Genomic DNA, 18,051 nt, shown 5'->3' on the forward strand with positions numbered 1-18,051 from the left:
TATATACTAGTAGAAACAAAAAAAAGAAAAAATGATTAATAAAAAACGATTTTACTTATTTAGGTCGATCGTTTTGACAATAAAATGTATCACCAACTCACTCGTCATAATATAAATTCATTACTATTCGTTTGTGTAATGTATCTCTCTCATGTTTCAGCTCAATATTATCTTTGTCATTGTCACTACAAAGTCCTGATAACAAAGGCCTCCTATCTCGTCATGAGATAAATTTAAATTGACAACACACACGTCTACAAAAAACAAATAAAAAATATAAAATTAACAATTTTTTCATAATAAATATACTATTTTAAATGAATAAATAATAAAAACAATTAATGAGTAATTAAATACAATAAATAAAGTAGTTTTTTTTGCATATTTTCTTTTAAAAAAATATTTATAAAGTTATTTAAAAATCTGGTTAATTGAAAAGTTTAAAACTCGATAATTTAAAATTTCTTTTGAAGAGTTTTAAACTAAAACTTTATAAATAATCAATAAACAAAGTTGATTTTAATAGTTACTAATTATTTTTGACATTTTAAAATGTAAATTTTTTGATAATTAAAAAAGCTAAGTGTATAGTATTATTAATTTATTAATAGAACGAAAAAAAAAATAACAATGTGCTTGAGTTGTTTGATGTGTTGCTTTTATGGATATGCAAACAAACCAATCATTATCACTGATTATCACTGTGGTTTCTCTAGCCCCTCTAAATCACATTACTACCCTCAAATTGTTTTAGAAATTATGCTGTATACTTGGATTGAATTATTATCAATAGACCACAATATCTAATAAGAGCCATGAAAATTATCTTTTTATTTGGCAATTTCATTACAGATTTTACTGTGTTTTAATAGTGTAACATTTAATTTAACAAGAAAAACAACAACAACAATTTGTGAGAGTAAAAAAAATTATAATAAAAATGATAGTAAACATGGGAATATAATATTTTCTCATATTGCTAAAAAATCAAGTATTCAAGAAAGTATTAAATTAGATTTGAGAACAACTTCAACAATTCCATTTCAATCGAGTAAACATACACTCACTGATTTTACTGATATAGATGAAGTCTCATAGAAAAACAATATAATATTAACTTTATGAAATATTTTTTTTTTAATTAAATTTGTTTTTTATGTTATTAAATGAATTATATATTACTTGATATTTTAATTTTTTTTTTAAATAGAAAATGAAAAATAAATTATAAAAAGGTTTTAATAATGTGTAAAATCAATTTATCTTTTTACACAACATATACATTGACTTGTTGATAAAAATATTAATTTAAATTTACAAAAAAAAAAATTATTAATAAAATTTAATTTACCTATTACTTTTTTTTTTATAATGCTGTTTTTCACATGGGCTTAAATAAATAAAATAAAAATAATAAATGAATAGAAAAAGTATAAAAAGGCGTAAATTAGATAATTAGTTATTTAAATAAAAATAAATAATAATATTGATGATAACTATTATTTATTAAATTAATTTATTAAGTTTATTAATTTATTTATTTAATTTGCATTATCTTTAATACTGGATTGACAAAAGAGTAAATTTAAAAATATAAATCAAGTTTTCAGCGTTACCAACTCTGGCAATAGCTACGGTCGGTAAAGAAGATGTCAAATTGTGTTGTCATATAATAATAATAATAATCAACCGAAATGAATAACATCATAACATCAATACATGTGACAATAGTCAATAACATAAATAACCTATTGAATAATGTGAATCAGTGGCAAATGCTTGCTTTTGATTTTTTTTGGTAAAAAACATAAAGTTTACAAGTCCTAATCTTTTTTATTATAGCATATATATTGAGATAAAAACATATTGAACTGAAACTTGGCTATAGTAATTATAATGGAATACCAAAACTATTCTTTAATTCTGACCCCCACGGGTGATATCATAAAATTACCCAAAGAGAGGTTAACCACAGAAATCTCATCAAAAAAAATTAAAACTACACATGATTCGACAAGTCCTTACACTTTTTTTAAAGATAATAAAGTAAGTCTAAAATATAATTGCTGTTAAAACAGATTAAATGTTGCATTATTTTTATTATAAATATTTATATATTATTTATTTTTTTTAGATGTATTATATGGTTGATGGTTCTTATCCCCAAGAAGTAAAACTTGAGCTAGTTAATAATCGTTACCAGCTGGCAAAGTTAGATTATATGCCAGAATGTAAGAATCCAGAAAATGTTATTAACGGTATTAGTACTAATTGCCTGGCTGAAATATTTATGTATTTACCAGCATGTGAAAGACCAAAACTTGCATTGGGTATGATATTATAAATACAATATCAATTTTATTTAATTTAAAAATTATTTGGTAATAGTAATATTAATAAATTTGTATTTATTTTATTTTTTTAGTTTGCAAAAAATGGAAAAATGTTCTTGATGATTCTTGGTATAAAGTCAAAAAGCTTGAATTAATTCATTGGCAACATGATGAGTATCCAAATTGTTTGGTTAAATATTCAACACGCGAAGAAAAATTCTGTTTTATAAAGTCACTGCTTAATAAATGTGGTCGTTATTTAACAAAGTTAGATTTGACAGCTTATGGACGTTGTAACATAGTGCCAGTTATTAATGAATTGTGTCCAAACCTCGTAACACTTCGCTTGAGATTCACCAACATGAACCAAGCAATATTAGCCAATTCATTCACACGTCTATCCAAACTGGAATCATTAACAATTATATTTCAAAATATAAAGACTTTTAAGGTGTTTCCCACTGTTGCTTTAATAAATTCATTGAGAAACGTTGCTAATACATTGACTGATCTAAATCTGTTGAATTGGCTTGATAACTTAAACAGCGTCCCTACTTTTACAGAATTAATCAAAGATGTAAGTTACAACTTTATATTTATTACATGAAAAAAAAAAAAAAAAAAAATTCAAAAGTATTTTTTTTATTTTTCACATATTTATAATATATATAATTTCTTTTGCAGGTGATTCGTGAATTAAAGGCTCTGAAAAGATTTGAAACTGCAGGTATAGGAATTTCAGCCGATATATACAATTATCTGGCAGCCAATGGAATTATATGTTCAAATCATACCCCATACCTTAAAAAAGCTCTTTCTTCATCAGAACCATTAATAAATATCAAGTCATTGATGATGTTGCAACGCCCAATAACAGATGATACATTGTATACTATTGCCAATACTTTCAAGCACTTGGAATTATTACATTTCAATTGTGACGGGGTAACCGATAATGGTGTAGTAGCACTTTCAAAGATGAATAATTTACAAAATCTGTTTACTTATGGCAGTTCTAAAATCACTGATTCTTCAGTCAAACTGCTAAAAAACCTGACAAGATTAGGCTTACCAACCAGCAATAAAATAACTGATGATTCAGTCTTAACAGTTCTTAAAAATTCCCCAAAGATGCAAGTGGTCTCTGTTCATCGAGCAAATGTGACTGCTGAGTTAGTCAAAAAAGCAGCAGAAATATCAACAAGTCGAAAACAACGTCTCATTTTCTGTATTCCATCAATGCCAGATGTACAACAATATGCTTCGCCATATTTTGATTTGCGTATAGATCAAATAATAAACGGAAAAGTAACACCTGTACCTGTCGGTGCAATTGCCCATGCAGGTAGTGGGCTCACAACGAGTTCAGGGGCAAGCACAAATCTCATCAGCGGGTTTTCTGATTCAGCATTTGTTTCAAAATTTATTATTTAGATTTTGAAATATAACATTGAAGACCATTAATTAAATATAATAATCATAAATTAAATTAAAAATTATTCGTATAACTCTATGGTTCTATAAATTCATGATAAGCCTTATCAATTTTCAAAAATTTATATTATATAATATGATACTTTGAAAATGATTTGAAAAAAAAAAAAGATAATTAAATAATCAATAAATAGTTTTTGTATTTAGAACAACTGTTTGCAATTAAAATAATAGACCTAGAAATAATATTGTACTCGATAAAATTTGACTTGAAAATAAAAGTAAATAAACAATGATAAAAACGTTAACCCTTGGTTTTTGACAAGTACTGAATTTATTTTTATTTAAAAAATAAAAACTATAAATTCACCTTTATATCTATTACCCTAGTAGTAGTAACAAGGTTTTAAATTATTTTTTATATAAATTTTAAGCATCAATTATTTTTAATGAATAATTTCAATCGTAGCCAGGCATGTGAATCCAGCTATTGAATATATATTCAATAATAAAAAATTAATTGATTAATTAATTAAAGAAAATACATAAATTTTATTGGCCCTGAAAACAATTATATTTTGGGGTTTTACATGTATAAAAAAATTTTATTAGCTCAATAACACCATTACACCACCATCAACGTGTCAACAGATGTACATAATCTCAGTAGAAATAATTGTTACAAACCAATTATTATTTAAATGTAAAAAGTAAATTAAAATACTAAAATTAAAGATTTAGAAATATCAAAAAATATCATTCTATTTTTAAATTAAGTCTATTATTTGAATTGTTATTATTAATTAACTACAAATAAAATTACTATTGTTAATAATCATTTTGAAGGGAATAATATTTTTTTATTTAAATTTTTGCTACTTGTTTGTTGTCGGTTATAAAAAAAATTAACTTTGCAACAGGTGTGTGAACAAGTTTTTGATATTTCTTGATAGAGACCTCTAGTATATGTTGTAAGCAGTTCAACGCAGTTCTATACGTTCTATAAATGGTTGTTGTTGTTATTATATATTTTTTTCCCCATATGTGACATGTGTTAAATTGTTGTTGAGCTGTCATTGTTTGTTTGTTTTATTTTTTTTATCATTTAAATAAATTTTATAAATAAAAACAATATTGAAATTGGGCGAAATCATCGAAATCGTCGATATCAGTGTAATTCTACGTCGTTGGAATAATAAAAAGTAAATAATCACGTGATTGTTGATAAATATACATGACAGGTCATTTGAATACTTGATAAGTAATAATTGGAAATTATTAATTTATAATAATTACATCATGGAAAAATATTCAATAAATGAACCATTCAGAAGAGATGAGAGAACAAAACAGATATTTACAGATGCTTTGCAACACTGCTTGGATCTTCTGAATGAAAATGACAACAACTATCAAAATGATATAGAATACAGTAGTAATAATATATTAACACAAAAATCAGCAATAATTGGTCATGAAATGTATGAATATTTTAAAGAAACAATGAATGAATTAATGATGAAAAAAGAAATAATTGAACCAGATACAGAAACAATAAATGAATTAATTATTAAAGAAGAAATAATTGAAACAGATACAAAAACAATAAATAAATTAATGATTGAAGAAGAAATAATTAATCCAGATACAGAAACAATAAATGAATTAATTATTAACGAAGAGATAATTGAACCAGATACAGAAAAAATAAATGAATTAATTATTAAAAAAGAAATAATTGAACCAGATACAGAAACAATAAATGAATTAATTATTAAAGAAGAAATAATTGAACCAGAAACAGAAAAAATAGTATTGGAGAGAGTTTCTGTTGAATTAGAACGATTGGATCCTGATGTTAGAAAAAATTTAACTATGAAAAAAAAAGATGATCAGGGAAAGAATGTTGAATTACAAAATGAATTAATAGTACGTAAAAAAACAACACCCTCATTGATAAGTTCAAAGAAAAATGTAACTGTAACAAATGAATTACGTTATCAGGAAAAATGTTTTGACAAAGATGTCAGTTACATTACTGATGTAATGAAAAAAATTAATAACTGGGTATTTACAAAATGTGTTCTGTATAAAAAAAGAAAAAAAAATTTATCAAATGAGTTGATTAGAAAATGGGGTATTGAAGCTAGAGATATTTTATTATCAGAAGATAATAAACATAACAAGACATCATTTGTTGCTAGTAAAACTTGGGTTAAGTATTTTAAAAAAAAATACAACATCATAGGAAGAAATACACGTGAATTACATATTGTTGATCATACGACAATCGACAACACAATTAATAGTCATTCTAATCATTCAATTATTATTTCACATGAAACTAAATTAAAGATCATTAATACACAACGTGAGCATCCAGATTGGACACTTAATATGATAAGAGAACATTGTGGATTTAATAAAAACTTGAATACAAAAATTATTGAGATATGGAAAGAACAATTAAAAAGAGGTGGTACACGTACCGAAAAAATGGAAAAAATTAACAACTGGATTTATCAAAAATGTATTGAGCATAGAGCAAATAATAATAAACTTAGCTCTGAAAATATCATAGCATTTGGTCGGCAAGCATCTAAAGCTTGTTTCCCTGATGAAAAACATCGAATTCCATTTACAGCATCACCTTGTTGGATTCATAAATTTAAAAAATCATTTGGTATTGTAGGCAGATTACAAAATTTAGTAATCATAAATCAATCAACCAATGGTAAATATATAAAATTAACAATAAAAATTATATAAAAATATATTTAACAAATTAATAATCCAATTAAATTTACAGATAAAACTCTGGATATGACTGAATCTTCAAGCGAGGAATCACCTGTTGCTGAAGATGAGTCTGATGAAAGCTCAGTTGAATCAAATGACAAAACAATTCAAGCTACCTATGATGATAAAATAAAGGTTATTAAACTGGCCAGTGAAAATCCCACATGGACAGCTGCCATGCTGCGACGAGTCAGTGGTATGAAGCAGTTAAGAGGAATATCAACACTTAATTTATGGAAAAAACAAGTTGCAAATGGAGGATCACAAATTGATAAAACATACAGAATAAATCAGTGGGTTGATAATAAAGTCAATGAATATAAATCTAATAATAAAATACTGACACGTGAAATAATACAAGGTTTTTTAAATGAAGCAAAAAAAAATTTAAAGATTAAAAATATAAGCACTGCAAGAAGTAAATCATGGTGGTGGTTGTTTAAAAGAAAACATAATTTGAATAAGAGTTTTATTTACAATGAAAAAAATGTTGGTTTACAAAATAATATAATTTTACGTAGAAAAAAAAAAGGCAAATTAATAAGTCAAAAAAAAAAATTGGAGATAATTAATCTGGTACGTCAACACCCAACTTGGACAATTAGAATGATTCAAGAAAAAAGTAACTGTTATCGTTGTTATAATGTACAACATATTAAAAGATGGATAACTTCATTCAAAAATGGTGGAGCTCGCCATAAACATATAAATATGATAAATAGACATGCATATAGAAAATATATTCAATTTAAAAATAAAAATAGAAATATTACTGATGAAGTTTTAATAAAATGGGCTCAAGAAGCTTTTGAAAAATATAAAATTCCACGTTCGAAAAATTATAAAATCCATATACATTGGTTGAAACGTTTTAAACAAATATATTGTTTATCTGTACCAAAAAATCCTGATGGTCAAGATGGTGGTTGTAATTCAATTGAAAGTAAGTTAATAAAAATTGTTTAAATAATTTTTAATCTAACAATTCATAACTGTTTTTTTTTTTCAGGTAATTCTTCAGACATTTCAAATCAAAATTACAAAGAAACCAATGATAACATTGCATTAAATTTTGATGAAATTGATAATGTTCCTATTGGAGCCTCAAAAAAAATATATAGTTCATTTGAAGATAAAAAAAAAGTTATTGACATAGGTGTGAATGTTACTGATGAAATGAAGGAGATTAAGGGATTAGACTCTAGCAAACCATAGTGGGTTACTTTTAAAATAAAACATAATCTCAGTGGAAATAATTGTTACAAACCAGTTCAATGTAAAAAGTAAATAAAACGGCTAGAACTAATGATTTAAAGATAAAAAATTTAATTAACCTAATTTTTCAAACCGTCATTATTAATTAACTAGAAATAAAATTGCTATTGTTAATAATCATTTCAAAGGAAATAATTAATATCTTTTCATTTAAATTCTCGCTACATGTTTGTTGTCGGTTATAAAAAAAATCACCTTTTCAACAGGTGTGTAAACAAGTTTTCGATGGTTTTCGATATTGATAGAGACCTCTAGTATATGTTCAACGCAGTTCTATACGTTCTATAAATGGTTGTTGTTGTTATTATTATTATGTTTTTTTTTACCCATATGGAATGAATATCACGTGTTAAATTGTTGTTGAGCTGTCATTGTTTGTTTGTTTTATTCTTTTTATCATTTAAATAAATTTTATAAATAAAAACAAAACATGGAATTGGGCAATATTGTCGATATCAGTGTAATTCTACGTTGTTGAAATAATAAAAAGTAAATAATCACGTGATTGTTGATAAATATACATGACAGGTTATTTGAATACTTGATAAGTAATAATTGGAAATTATTAATTTATAATAATTACATCATGGAAGAATATTTAATAAATAAACCATTCAGAACAGATGAGAAAACAAAACAGATATTTACAGATGCTTTGCAACATTGCTTGGATCTTCTCAATGAAAATAACAACATTCCTAAGAATAATATAAAATACAGTAGTAATAATATATTAACACAAAAATCAGCAATAATTGGTCATGAAATGTATGAATTTTTTAAAGAAACAATGATTGGATTAATGACTAAAGAAGAAATAATTAATCCAGATACAGAAACAATAAATGATTTAATTATTAAAGAAGAAATAATTGAACCAGAAACAGAAAAAATAGTATTAAAGAGATTTTCTGTTAAATTGAAAAGATTGGATCCTGATGTTATAAAAAATTTAACTATGAAAAAAAATGATACTAGTTTTATTGATGATCAGGGAAAAAATGTTGAATTACAAAATGAATTAATAGTACGTAAAAAAACAACACCCGCATTGATAAGTTCAAAAAAAAATGTAACTAGAACAAATGAATTACGTTATCGGAAAAAACGTGTTGACAATGGTGTAAATCTTACTGATGAAATGAAGAAAATTAATAACTGGGTATTTGAAAAATGTCTTCTGTATAAAAAAAGAAAAAAAAAATTTTCGAATGAGTTGATTAGAAAATGGGGTCGTGAAGCTAGAGAAATTATATTATCGGAACATAATAAACATAACAAGAAATCATTTGTTGCTAGTAAAACTTGGGTTCAGCTTTTTAAAAAAAAATACAACATCAAAGGAAGAAATCCACGTGAATTACAAATTGTTGATAAAATGACAGTTGAAAAAACAATTAATTGTCATTCTAATCTTTCAATTATTATTCCATATGACACTATGTTTCAATTTCATTATCTTGTATTTCGAAATCATCTAGATTTATTTCTTCGACTATTTCATTGGCAATAATTTTAACTTCTTCTTCTTCTTCTTCTTCTTCTTCTTCTACAACAATCAAGTCATCATTGACATCGTTTTTTTCAATATCAGTATCCTCAACATTAACTGAATTATTTGACTCAATTAAAACAGTTTTGACATGATCTTCTTCTTCATTGTCATCATTAATTTCAACAACTAAAAATATTGATTAAAAATTAATAATAGGTTTATAAAAAATATAAAAAATATTTTTTTTAATTGTGGGCTTTTGTTTTTTTACCTGGATTAGACATAAACAGATACAGTGAATTTTTTCCAAAATTTGTAAGCTCGTTGATTGTTGTATTTTCATCATTATTGTTTACTTTTTTTCCAACAAACCAATTGTTGATAAATCATACTCTTGTGATACTTTTTTCTTTAATTCACCAAGTGTCGTTGGCAATGGTGGCTAAATTAAAATATAAAATTAATTGTCAAATAAAAAACATGATTTTACAAAAATAACATGTTTGTTTTTCTTGTAAATAATTAATTTTAATTTAACAACAATAATTACAATTAAAATTAGAAATTTAATTTACCTGAAGCTTTATTTTTTTTATTTCTGGTGTCATCTTGCTGTCTTTTATTTTCAATAAACAGTTATTTTTAATCCACAAAAAATATCACTATAAAAATAATTTAATTTATAAATAAATTTTTTTTTATACACAATTATTGTTCAACAATAATTATAAACAATATGTATTTTTTTTTTTTTATACGAACAAAGGTTCATTTGTTTACTAACACGTGTTTTGATTACATTTATCTGCTGGCTCTGTTTATATTTTTTATATTGGGAATCCCACAGGAGAGCGCCGCGACAGTTTAGCTTAATTATATTGTAATCATGGTTTACATGAAAACTGTCGCGACACTCTCCTTAAATTATATTATTAATTTTATTTTCATGTAATGATAATTTACGAATTTTTCGGCCTCCCCTCTCTTGTGCCCTGCTAAATTCGCGAAATCAGTTGCATTGAGAAAAAACAACAGGGTGACAATAGCGACATTAGTTTTAAAAAAAAGTTGAGCGTCCGTGCATCTCATTATTATTATCTCATTATTATTGAAATAAAGCTGAAAATTAATTGAGTAAGTAATAATAATTGAAAAAAAATAATAATATAATAATAAATTGATTTTATAGGTATATACCTATCAATTATTAATATTTTTGTCAATCTTTATATTAATATTTTTTCTCTCTCTTCTCATTTCTTGAAAATGCTCCGAAAAAAAAAAAAAAAAAAAAACAACAGCCAACGGTTGAGTCGCCATTTTATCATTATTGCAATAATTAATGAAGCAAGGGTTAGTCGTGTATAAAGTTACTCCGTGTTTATCCTGTTATTTATCAATAACTATAGTCGTAATATATTGTAAAAACATAATTAACTGATACTTTTATTCATAAACATTATTTTGGTGCGTAAAAAGTAAAGAGTTTCAGTCAATTAATTGTTTTTTTTTGAGTAAGTGAGTGAGCAATTTTTATCTGATCTTTTGTCCTGCTTCTACGTATGTATTTATTATTCTCTGTCTTTATCTGTTTTATTTATAATTTTATTTTTGATAACATAAACAAATCAAGATTCGTTTCGCGATAAATATTATTTATGTCGGTGAAATAAATTTAAATAAATATATTTTGTACACGCGGTAGTGCAATTTTTTTTTTTTTTTTTTTAGATTTTTTATCATGGTTCATTTTCATTTATATGCTATCGAACGCTGCCTATAGATTCCAAGAATTGTGACTTGTTTTTTATGCTCATTTTTTTTCAACGGACATGTCTTGATTTTCCCCCTTTTTTTTTTTTTTTTTTTTCTTTTATTCTTTTTATGAACGTTTGAATGATTTTTTCCATTTTATTTAAATTTTTTTTTCTCATTTTTCTAACACTCTTATGCAGAAAAAATATAATTAATGTAATATATATTTTAATTTTCAGCATAAATGAGAAAATAACTCAGAAAATAATTAAATCATTAAATTTATTAAATTGCAAACAATTGAAAAAATTAAAAATCAAAAACATCATAATAAATTAAAATTATTATCTATTTTATTTTTTTTTTTTTTTTGGTGAATAAATTTTTTTAATAAACGTGAATATAATGTCGGAATTTTCTCTATTTTTTTTTCATTCTGTATGCACAACAAGCATCAATAATAATGAAATTAATTACTGAAAAAAAAAAAATTATTAATACAAATATTTATAAAATAAAAAAAAATATAAAAAAATAAAAGATAAAACATTTCAATTTTCATCACTCAAATAAATTAATATTTTAATGATTTTTTTATATTTTAAATATGATAATTAAAATATACAATTGTTTTATCTTTTTATTATTATTATTATTTTTCAAATTAATTTTTTTTTTGTGTTATTACAGATTCCAAAGATTAATTTGTCTGGAAATCAGAAAATGTCAGAATCAAGAAGATCAACCAGACAATCAAGTCGTATGCACCAACAAAAAGTACCAAGACGAAAATCATCACCATCACCATCACCACCACCACCACCACTAAAACGACCCAGATATTTGGACATCGTAGATCCAGATACTGATGATGAAAATGATAATACCATCACAAGTCCTGCTTTATCTCAAAATTTACATGATAATCATACAATCAATAAATTATCACAAGAATTAAAAAAACTCAGTCAATCTGATGAAGTTGCCAATAAAATGGATTGTGATGATGAAGATGATATAGAATTATTATATCATGAAATTGATGAAATTGAAAAAAGACAAGATACTGGTACAGCTGATAATGTTATTGTCAAAAAACAAAGAAGTGAATTGTCAACATCATTAAGTCAATCAAGGTAAATAATAATAATAATAATATTAATAAAAATCAATTAAAAAAATAATAATAAATTTTTTATAATAATAAAATAAATTTTTTTAGTAAAACATCATGGGTTGAAGTCTATTTATCACAAGAAAATACTACAACACAAGCAAACAACACAACAAATTTAACAACAAGTGATTCAAATGTTAATGTGATTGCTTGTAATACAACAACGACAACAACAGATGCAAATAGTATTGATGAATCATTTAAAATACCAGTTGTACCAGTACAACCACGTGCACCTTCACGTTCAAGATCTAAATCACAATGTTCATCGTCATCACGACATTCATCATCATCATCAACATCAGCAGCATCATCACAATGTTCATCAACTAGTAAAAAAACATCATCTGGAAGATCAGTATCTGCGGGTTTTAAAAAATTTGAAGGTCAAAATACAAGAACAAGAACTATACAGATGGGACTAAAAACCTTGCTACAAATTAAAAATACTCAAAGTGAAAAATACCATATCTATCAAAAAATAATTGATATTGTAAAGAGAACATCAGAATGGCGAATAGCATCGAGTATTTTTACAGAATTTTGTATCAATCATGAAAATGGTATAATATTAAATTTGATTGCAACTGGTGATCCAGTTCAAGTTATATCCAACTGTTTCAAGATTTTAATAAAAAATTCGAGGATAAAATGTCATGAAGCTATTTTAGATTTGGTGAATGAGTATGATGAATTAAGACCAGAACCTATTAACAAAAAAACTCAAAAAATAAAAGTAAAACATGATATGAAAAATTTGAGTAGAATAGTGGATAGTGTTGTTATGGAATACATTAAAAATTTCAAAACTAATTTACTAACTCATGGCTACAAGCATTTAAAGCATTTTATACAAGATGATATGAAAGTAACACATGTTGAAGCTAAAAAAATTATTGATACATTATTTTTGCAAAACAAACATCCAGACATTCAATTATTTGATGACTTTGAAAATTTGGATTTCAAATTATTCAATAAAAAAGAAAATTGGAATATTTTTGTACCTTTTTTTGCTAAGTTACAAAAATTAACTAAAAACAAATTTGTACTTGTTCCAATTAATAAATTTGGTTGGGCACATGTTCATATTTCTAGTTCAATTCTAACTTCACTTGAATATTTATTTTTTCCAAAAGTAAAAGGACAAAAAAAGCCAATAATACATAATAATTTGTGGGAAGAAGTATTTGGAATAAATAAAGACACACCGTTTGGTGAAAAATTTGGTGAATCTTTATCAACAAATGGAGCTGAAGTTTCCATACTCCAATATGTTGAAAATAAAGTAGACATATCGAATCATTTAGATAAAATTGAAAAACAATTTGAAAATAAAATAATAAGTGAAGATAAAATTGAAGGTATTAAAATTTTATCTAATGTTAATCTTGAAACAATTAAAAAAACAAAATACACACGAATAAATTGTATTGATCCTGGTGAACGAGTACCATTTGCTACAGTAATTGTTAAAAATATAAATGATTTTGGGGATAAAAACAAAGAATATCGGTATTGCCAAAAAAATAGTACATTTTTATATAAATCTGGATTTTTTAGTAGTGAAAAAAAAAGAAAAAAAATCACAGGTGAAGCCGATAAAAATGTGGAAAATATCACAAAATTGAAAGAATTCAATGATCCAAATAATAAAGTTGAATTGAATTTAAAAAATGCAGATAACTATAAATCAAATTTAAAATACAGACTACTCTGCTATTACGAATTACAACATGTTTATGGTCAGCTTAAATATGTATTAAATAGATGGCATAGAAAAATTCAATTAAGACGTGCTTTTGATAGACAGGTGAATTTTTTAGCCTATGGTCTTGGATCAAAAAAAAATATTAAAAAACCAATCATACCTGATGAAATAAAAAAACAAAAAAATTTAAAAATACATGATCTAAAACAAGCTAGAAAACAAAAATATAAATTAGAACATCCTGATGCTGATAAAAATAAGGATAAAACTAAGAGTAAAATAAAAAAAGAAAAAAAAATTTATCGACAAGAAAAATTGGCTGAAAAACATCAGGCAACATTATCCAATGAAGAAAAAAAAAGAAGAGAAAAGAATAGAAAACAAGAACTTGAAAAAAAAATCAAAAATAAAAACTTGAAAAAACAATTGAATATTCAAAAAGCATTAAATTTCAAACGTAAGCAAGAAGAATATCAATTGAGGAAAAAAAATTATCAACAAAAGTTAAATAATAATAATAATAATAATAATCATCATCATCCTCATGTCAATACTAATAATGAAAAAGTATTAATACTAATTGGAGAAACAAAAATGATGCCAGGTATTAGAGGCTATCGACATCCACCATTATTGAAAATTGAAAGAAAATTGCTGAAAATGGAGGACGTTACTGTTGTACGTGTAGATGAATATCGCACCACACAAAACTGCAGTGTCTGTTTTCAGCAATTAGTTGTATCAACAGATGGCCATCGATACTGTTTTTGTCCCCATTGTAAAATCACATGGAACCGTGATCTAAATGCTGCCAGAAATATTGGTGGTAAGGCTCTGGCACATTTAGGAATAAACAAAAAACATACAATTGACAACTATATAAATTTTAAACGTGGGGGCAGAAAAAAAAATTGAATTGTTATTATCATTATTATTATTCATTAAAATATGTATTTTTATTTTCATAATATTTAATTTTCTTTTTTTTTTTTTTCTTTAAATCATTTTTTTTATTATAAAAATTGTAAATTAGTTATTTGAGGACACATACAGAGAGATATTGATTAAAAAAATTTAGTATATCAATGTTTGTGTTATCAAACTTAAATAACTGATAAATAATAAGCGTTAATAGTCTTAATTTTAACGAGAGTCCACATGGACATGGTTGAGAGGCCATATGGAATATCACTAAAATATCAATAAATATCAATATCAATAAATTAATGTTGCGCAGTCGTTGTTTGTTTATTTTATTCTTTTTTCATTATGTATTCCAATGAATGTTACAATTAAAAACAAAACATAAAACTTTATCGATATCAGTGTAACTCAATTTTGTCATTGTTGAAAATTTAAGATAATAACAAGTAAATACCCACGTTGTTGTTGAAAAATATCTATGACAGGTTAGTTGAACACGTGATAAGAAATAATTAATTCATAATAATTACATCATGGAAGAATATTTAATAAATGAACCATGTAAAAAAGATGAGAAAACAAAACAAAAATTCACAGATGCTTTGCAACTTTGCTTGGATCTTCTGAATGAAAATAACAACATTTATCGAAATAATATAGAATACAGTAGTAATAATATATTAACACGAAAATCAGCAATAATTGGTCATGAAATGTATGAATTTTTTAAAGAAACAATAAATAATCTAACAATTAAAGAAGAAATAATTGAACCACATACAGAAAAAATAAAATTAAAAAGAGTTTCTGTTAAATTGGAACGATTGGATCCTGATGTTATAAAAAATTTAACTGAGAAAAAAAATAAGAATGTGTCTATTGTTAATGATAATGATGGTGTAAAAAATGTTGAAACACAAAATAAACCAAAAACATTTAAAAAACCAAAAAATGTGTATATAAGTCAAAAAAAGAAATTGGAAATAATTAATTTGATACGAAAACACCCAACTTGGACAATGAGAATGATTAAAGAAAAAAGTAATTATTATAGTTGTCAATTACCTCAAGTTAAACAATGGATAGCAAAATTTAAAAAAGGTGGATCGCATTCTAAGCTTATGAATATAATAAATCGTCATGTATATGGAAAATATATTAAATTTAAAAGACAAAATAAAAATATTACTGATGAAGATTTAACAAAATGGGCTGGTGATGCTATTGAAAAATATAATATTTCATATTCGAAACATTTTGAACTCCAGATAAATTGGTTGGAACGTTTTAAACGAATATATTGTATATCTGTGTCGAAAAATCCTGATGGTCAAGATGATAGTGATAATGACAGTGATGATGATGATGACGATGATGATGATGATGATTCTGATAATAAAAGTAAGTATAAAAGAATTGTTTTTGAGAATTTGAATCATAATTTAACAACTAATAATTGGTTAATTTTTTTCAGGTAATTCCTCAGACATTGCAAATGAAAATGATAAAGAAACTGATGATGTTGATGCATTAAATTTCAATGAAATCGATAAAGTTTCTGTTAAATTTTCAGAAAGAGTATATATTTCATTTGAAGATAAAAAAAAAATTGTTGATTTAGCACGTAATAATCCAACGTGGTCAATTCATGAAATAAGAAAACATAGTAATTGTAATTATATACAAGGATTGAAACAAATACGTCATTGGAAAAAATGTGTTGACAAAGGTGTAAATGTTACTGATGAAATGAAAGAGATTAATAACTGGGTATATAAAAAATGTCTTTTGTATAAAAAAAAGAAAAAAAAATTATCAAATGAATTGATTAAAAAATGGGGACTTGAAGCTAGAGATATTATATTGTCAGAAGATAATAAACGTCACAGGACATCATTTGTTGCTGGTGATTGTTGGATTCATTATTTTAAAAAAAAATACAACATCAAAGGAAGAAATGCACGTGAATTACAAATTGTAGATAAAATGAAAATCAACAAAACATTTGATCATCGTTTTAAACCTTTAGGTATTCCATTTGAAACAAAATTAAAAATTGTTAATACAGTACGTGAAAATCCAGACTGGACTCCAGATATGATAAAAAAACATTGTAAATATAATAAAAACTTGGACAGACAAACTATTCGTGAATGGACAGAACAAGTTAAGAGAGGTGGTTCATATGTTGATAAAATGAAAAAAATTCACGACTGGATTTATCAAAAATGTATTGATTATAGAAAGAATTATAATCAACTTAGTTATAAAAATATCAGAGAATTTGGTCGGCAAGCTTATGAAATTTATTTCCCTGATAAAAAAAATAGAATACCATTTACAGCATCAGAGGGTTGGATTTATAAATTTAAAAATTCATTTGGTATCGTTGGCAGATCACCAAATTTAATAATTACAAATAAATTAACCAATGGTAATTATATAAAATTAACAATAAAAATTATAAAATATATTTAACAAATTAATAATTAAATTAAATTTACAGACGAAATTTCGGATACGACTGAAGCTCCAAACGAGGAATCACCTGTTGCTCAAGATGAGTCTGATGATGATAGCTCAGTTGAATCAAATGACAAAAAAAGTAGAGTTACGTATGATGATAAAATAAAAGTTATTAAATTAGCACGCGAAAATCCAACTTGGACAATTGCAATGCTGCGACAAGTCAGTGGTGTAAAGTGTTTAAAAGGAATAACAACACTTGATTTATGGAAAAAAGAAGTTAAAAATGGAGGAAATAAACGTGATAAATCATACAGACTAAATCAGTGGCTTGATAATAAAGTCAATGAATATAAATCCAAGAATAAAAAACTGACACGTGAAATAATACAAGGTTTTTTAGATGAAGCAGAAAAAAGTTTAAAGATTAAAAATTTAATCACCCCAAAAGGTAGAACATGGTGGTGTAAATTCAGAAAAAGACATAATCTTGATATTAATTGTCACGTACCAAAATCAAAAGTAAATAAATAAGAAAACAAAAATTTTTTTTTAAACATATAAAATATAACTTAATTTCTAAATCAACTTAATTTTTATTTATTCATTATTATTAATAAAGAAATTGTTAAATTAAAATACTACTTGTTTTTTGTCGGTTATAAAAACACCATCTTTTCCA

At 24.8% G+C, this 18,051-nt stretch overlaps 3 protein-coding genes across 3 annotated transcripts; all 3 read left to right on the forward strand.

Moving 5' to 3' along the window:
* Nucleotides 1–1,735: 1,735 nt before the first annotated feature.
* Nucleotides 1,736–4,075, forward strand: LOC122853207. Its single transcript, XM_044153527.1, has 4 exons — nt 1,736–2,046; nt 2,135–2,330; nt 2,426–2,910; nt 3,018–4,075. The coding sequence occupies exons 1-4, from the start codon at nt 1,897–1,899 to the stop codon at nt 3,765–3,767; spliced, it is 1,581 nt and encodes a 526-aa protein (XP_044009462.1). The 5' UTR covers nt 1,736–1,896; the 3' UTR covers nt 3,768–4,075.
* Nucleotides 4,076–4,821: 746 nt separating this feature from the next.
* LOC122853209 lies at nt 4,822–7,856 on the forward strand. Its single transcript, XM_044153528.1, has 3 exons — nt 4,822–6,501; nt 6,577–7,509; nt 7,576–7,856. The coding sequence occupies exons 1-3, from the start codon at nt 5,067–5,069 to the stop codon at nt 7,779–7,781; spliced, it is 2,574 nt and encodes an 857-aa protein (XP_044009463.1). The 5' UTR covers nt 4,822–5,066; the 3' UTR covers nt 7,782–7,856.
* A 7,115-nt stretch (nt 7,857–14,971) lies between these two features.
* Nucleotides 14,972–17,922, forward strand: LOC122853210. Its single transcript, XM_044153529.1, has 3 exons — nt 14,972–16,304; nt 16,378–17,337; nt 17,410–17,922. Exons 1-3 carry the CDS (start codon nt 15,437–15,439, stop codon nt 17,901–17,903), a joined length of 2,322 nt encoding a protein of 773 aa, XP_044009464.1. The 5' UTR covers nt 14,972–15,436; the 3' UTR covers nt 17,904–17,922.
* Nucleotides 17,923–18,051: the final 129 nt, after the last annotated feature.

Source organism: Aphidius gifuensis, linkage group LG3, assembly GCF_014905175.1.
Source record: "Aphidius gifuensis isolate YNYX2018 linkage group LG3, ASM1490517v1, whole genome shotgun sequence".
In the NCBI taxonomy this organism is placed as follows: Eukaryota; Metazoa; Arthropoda; class Insecta; order Hymenoptera; family Braconidae; genus Aphidius; species Aphidius gifuensis.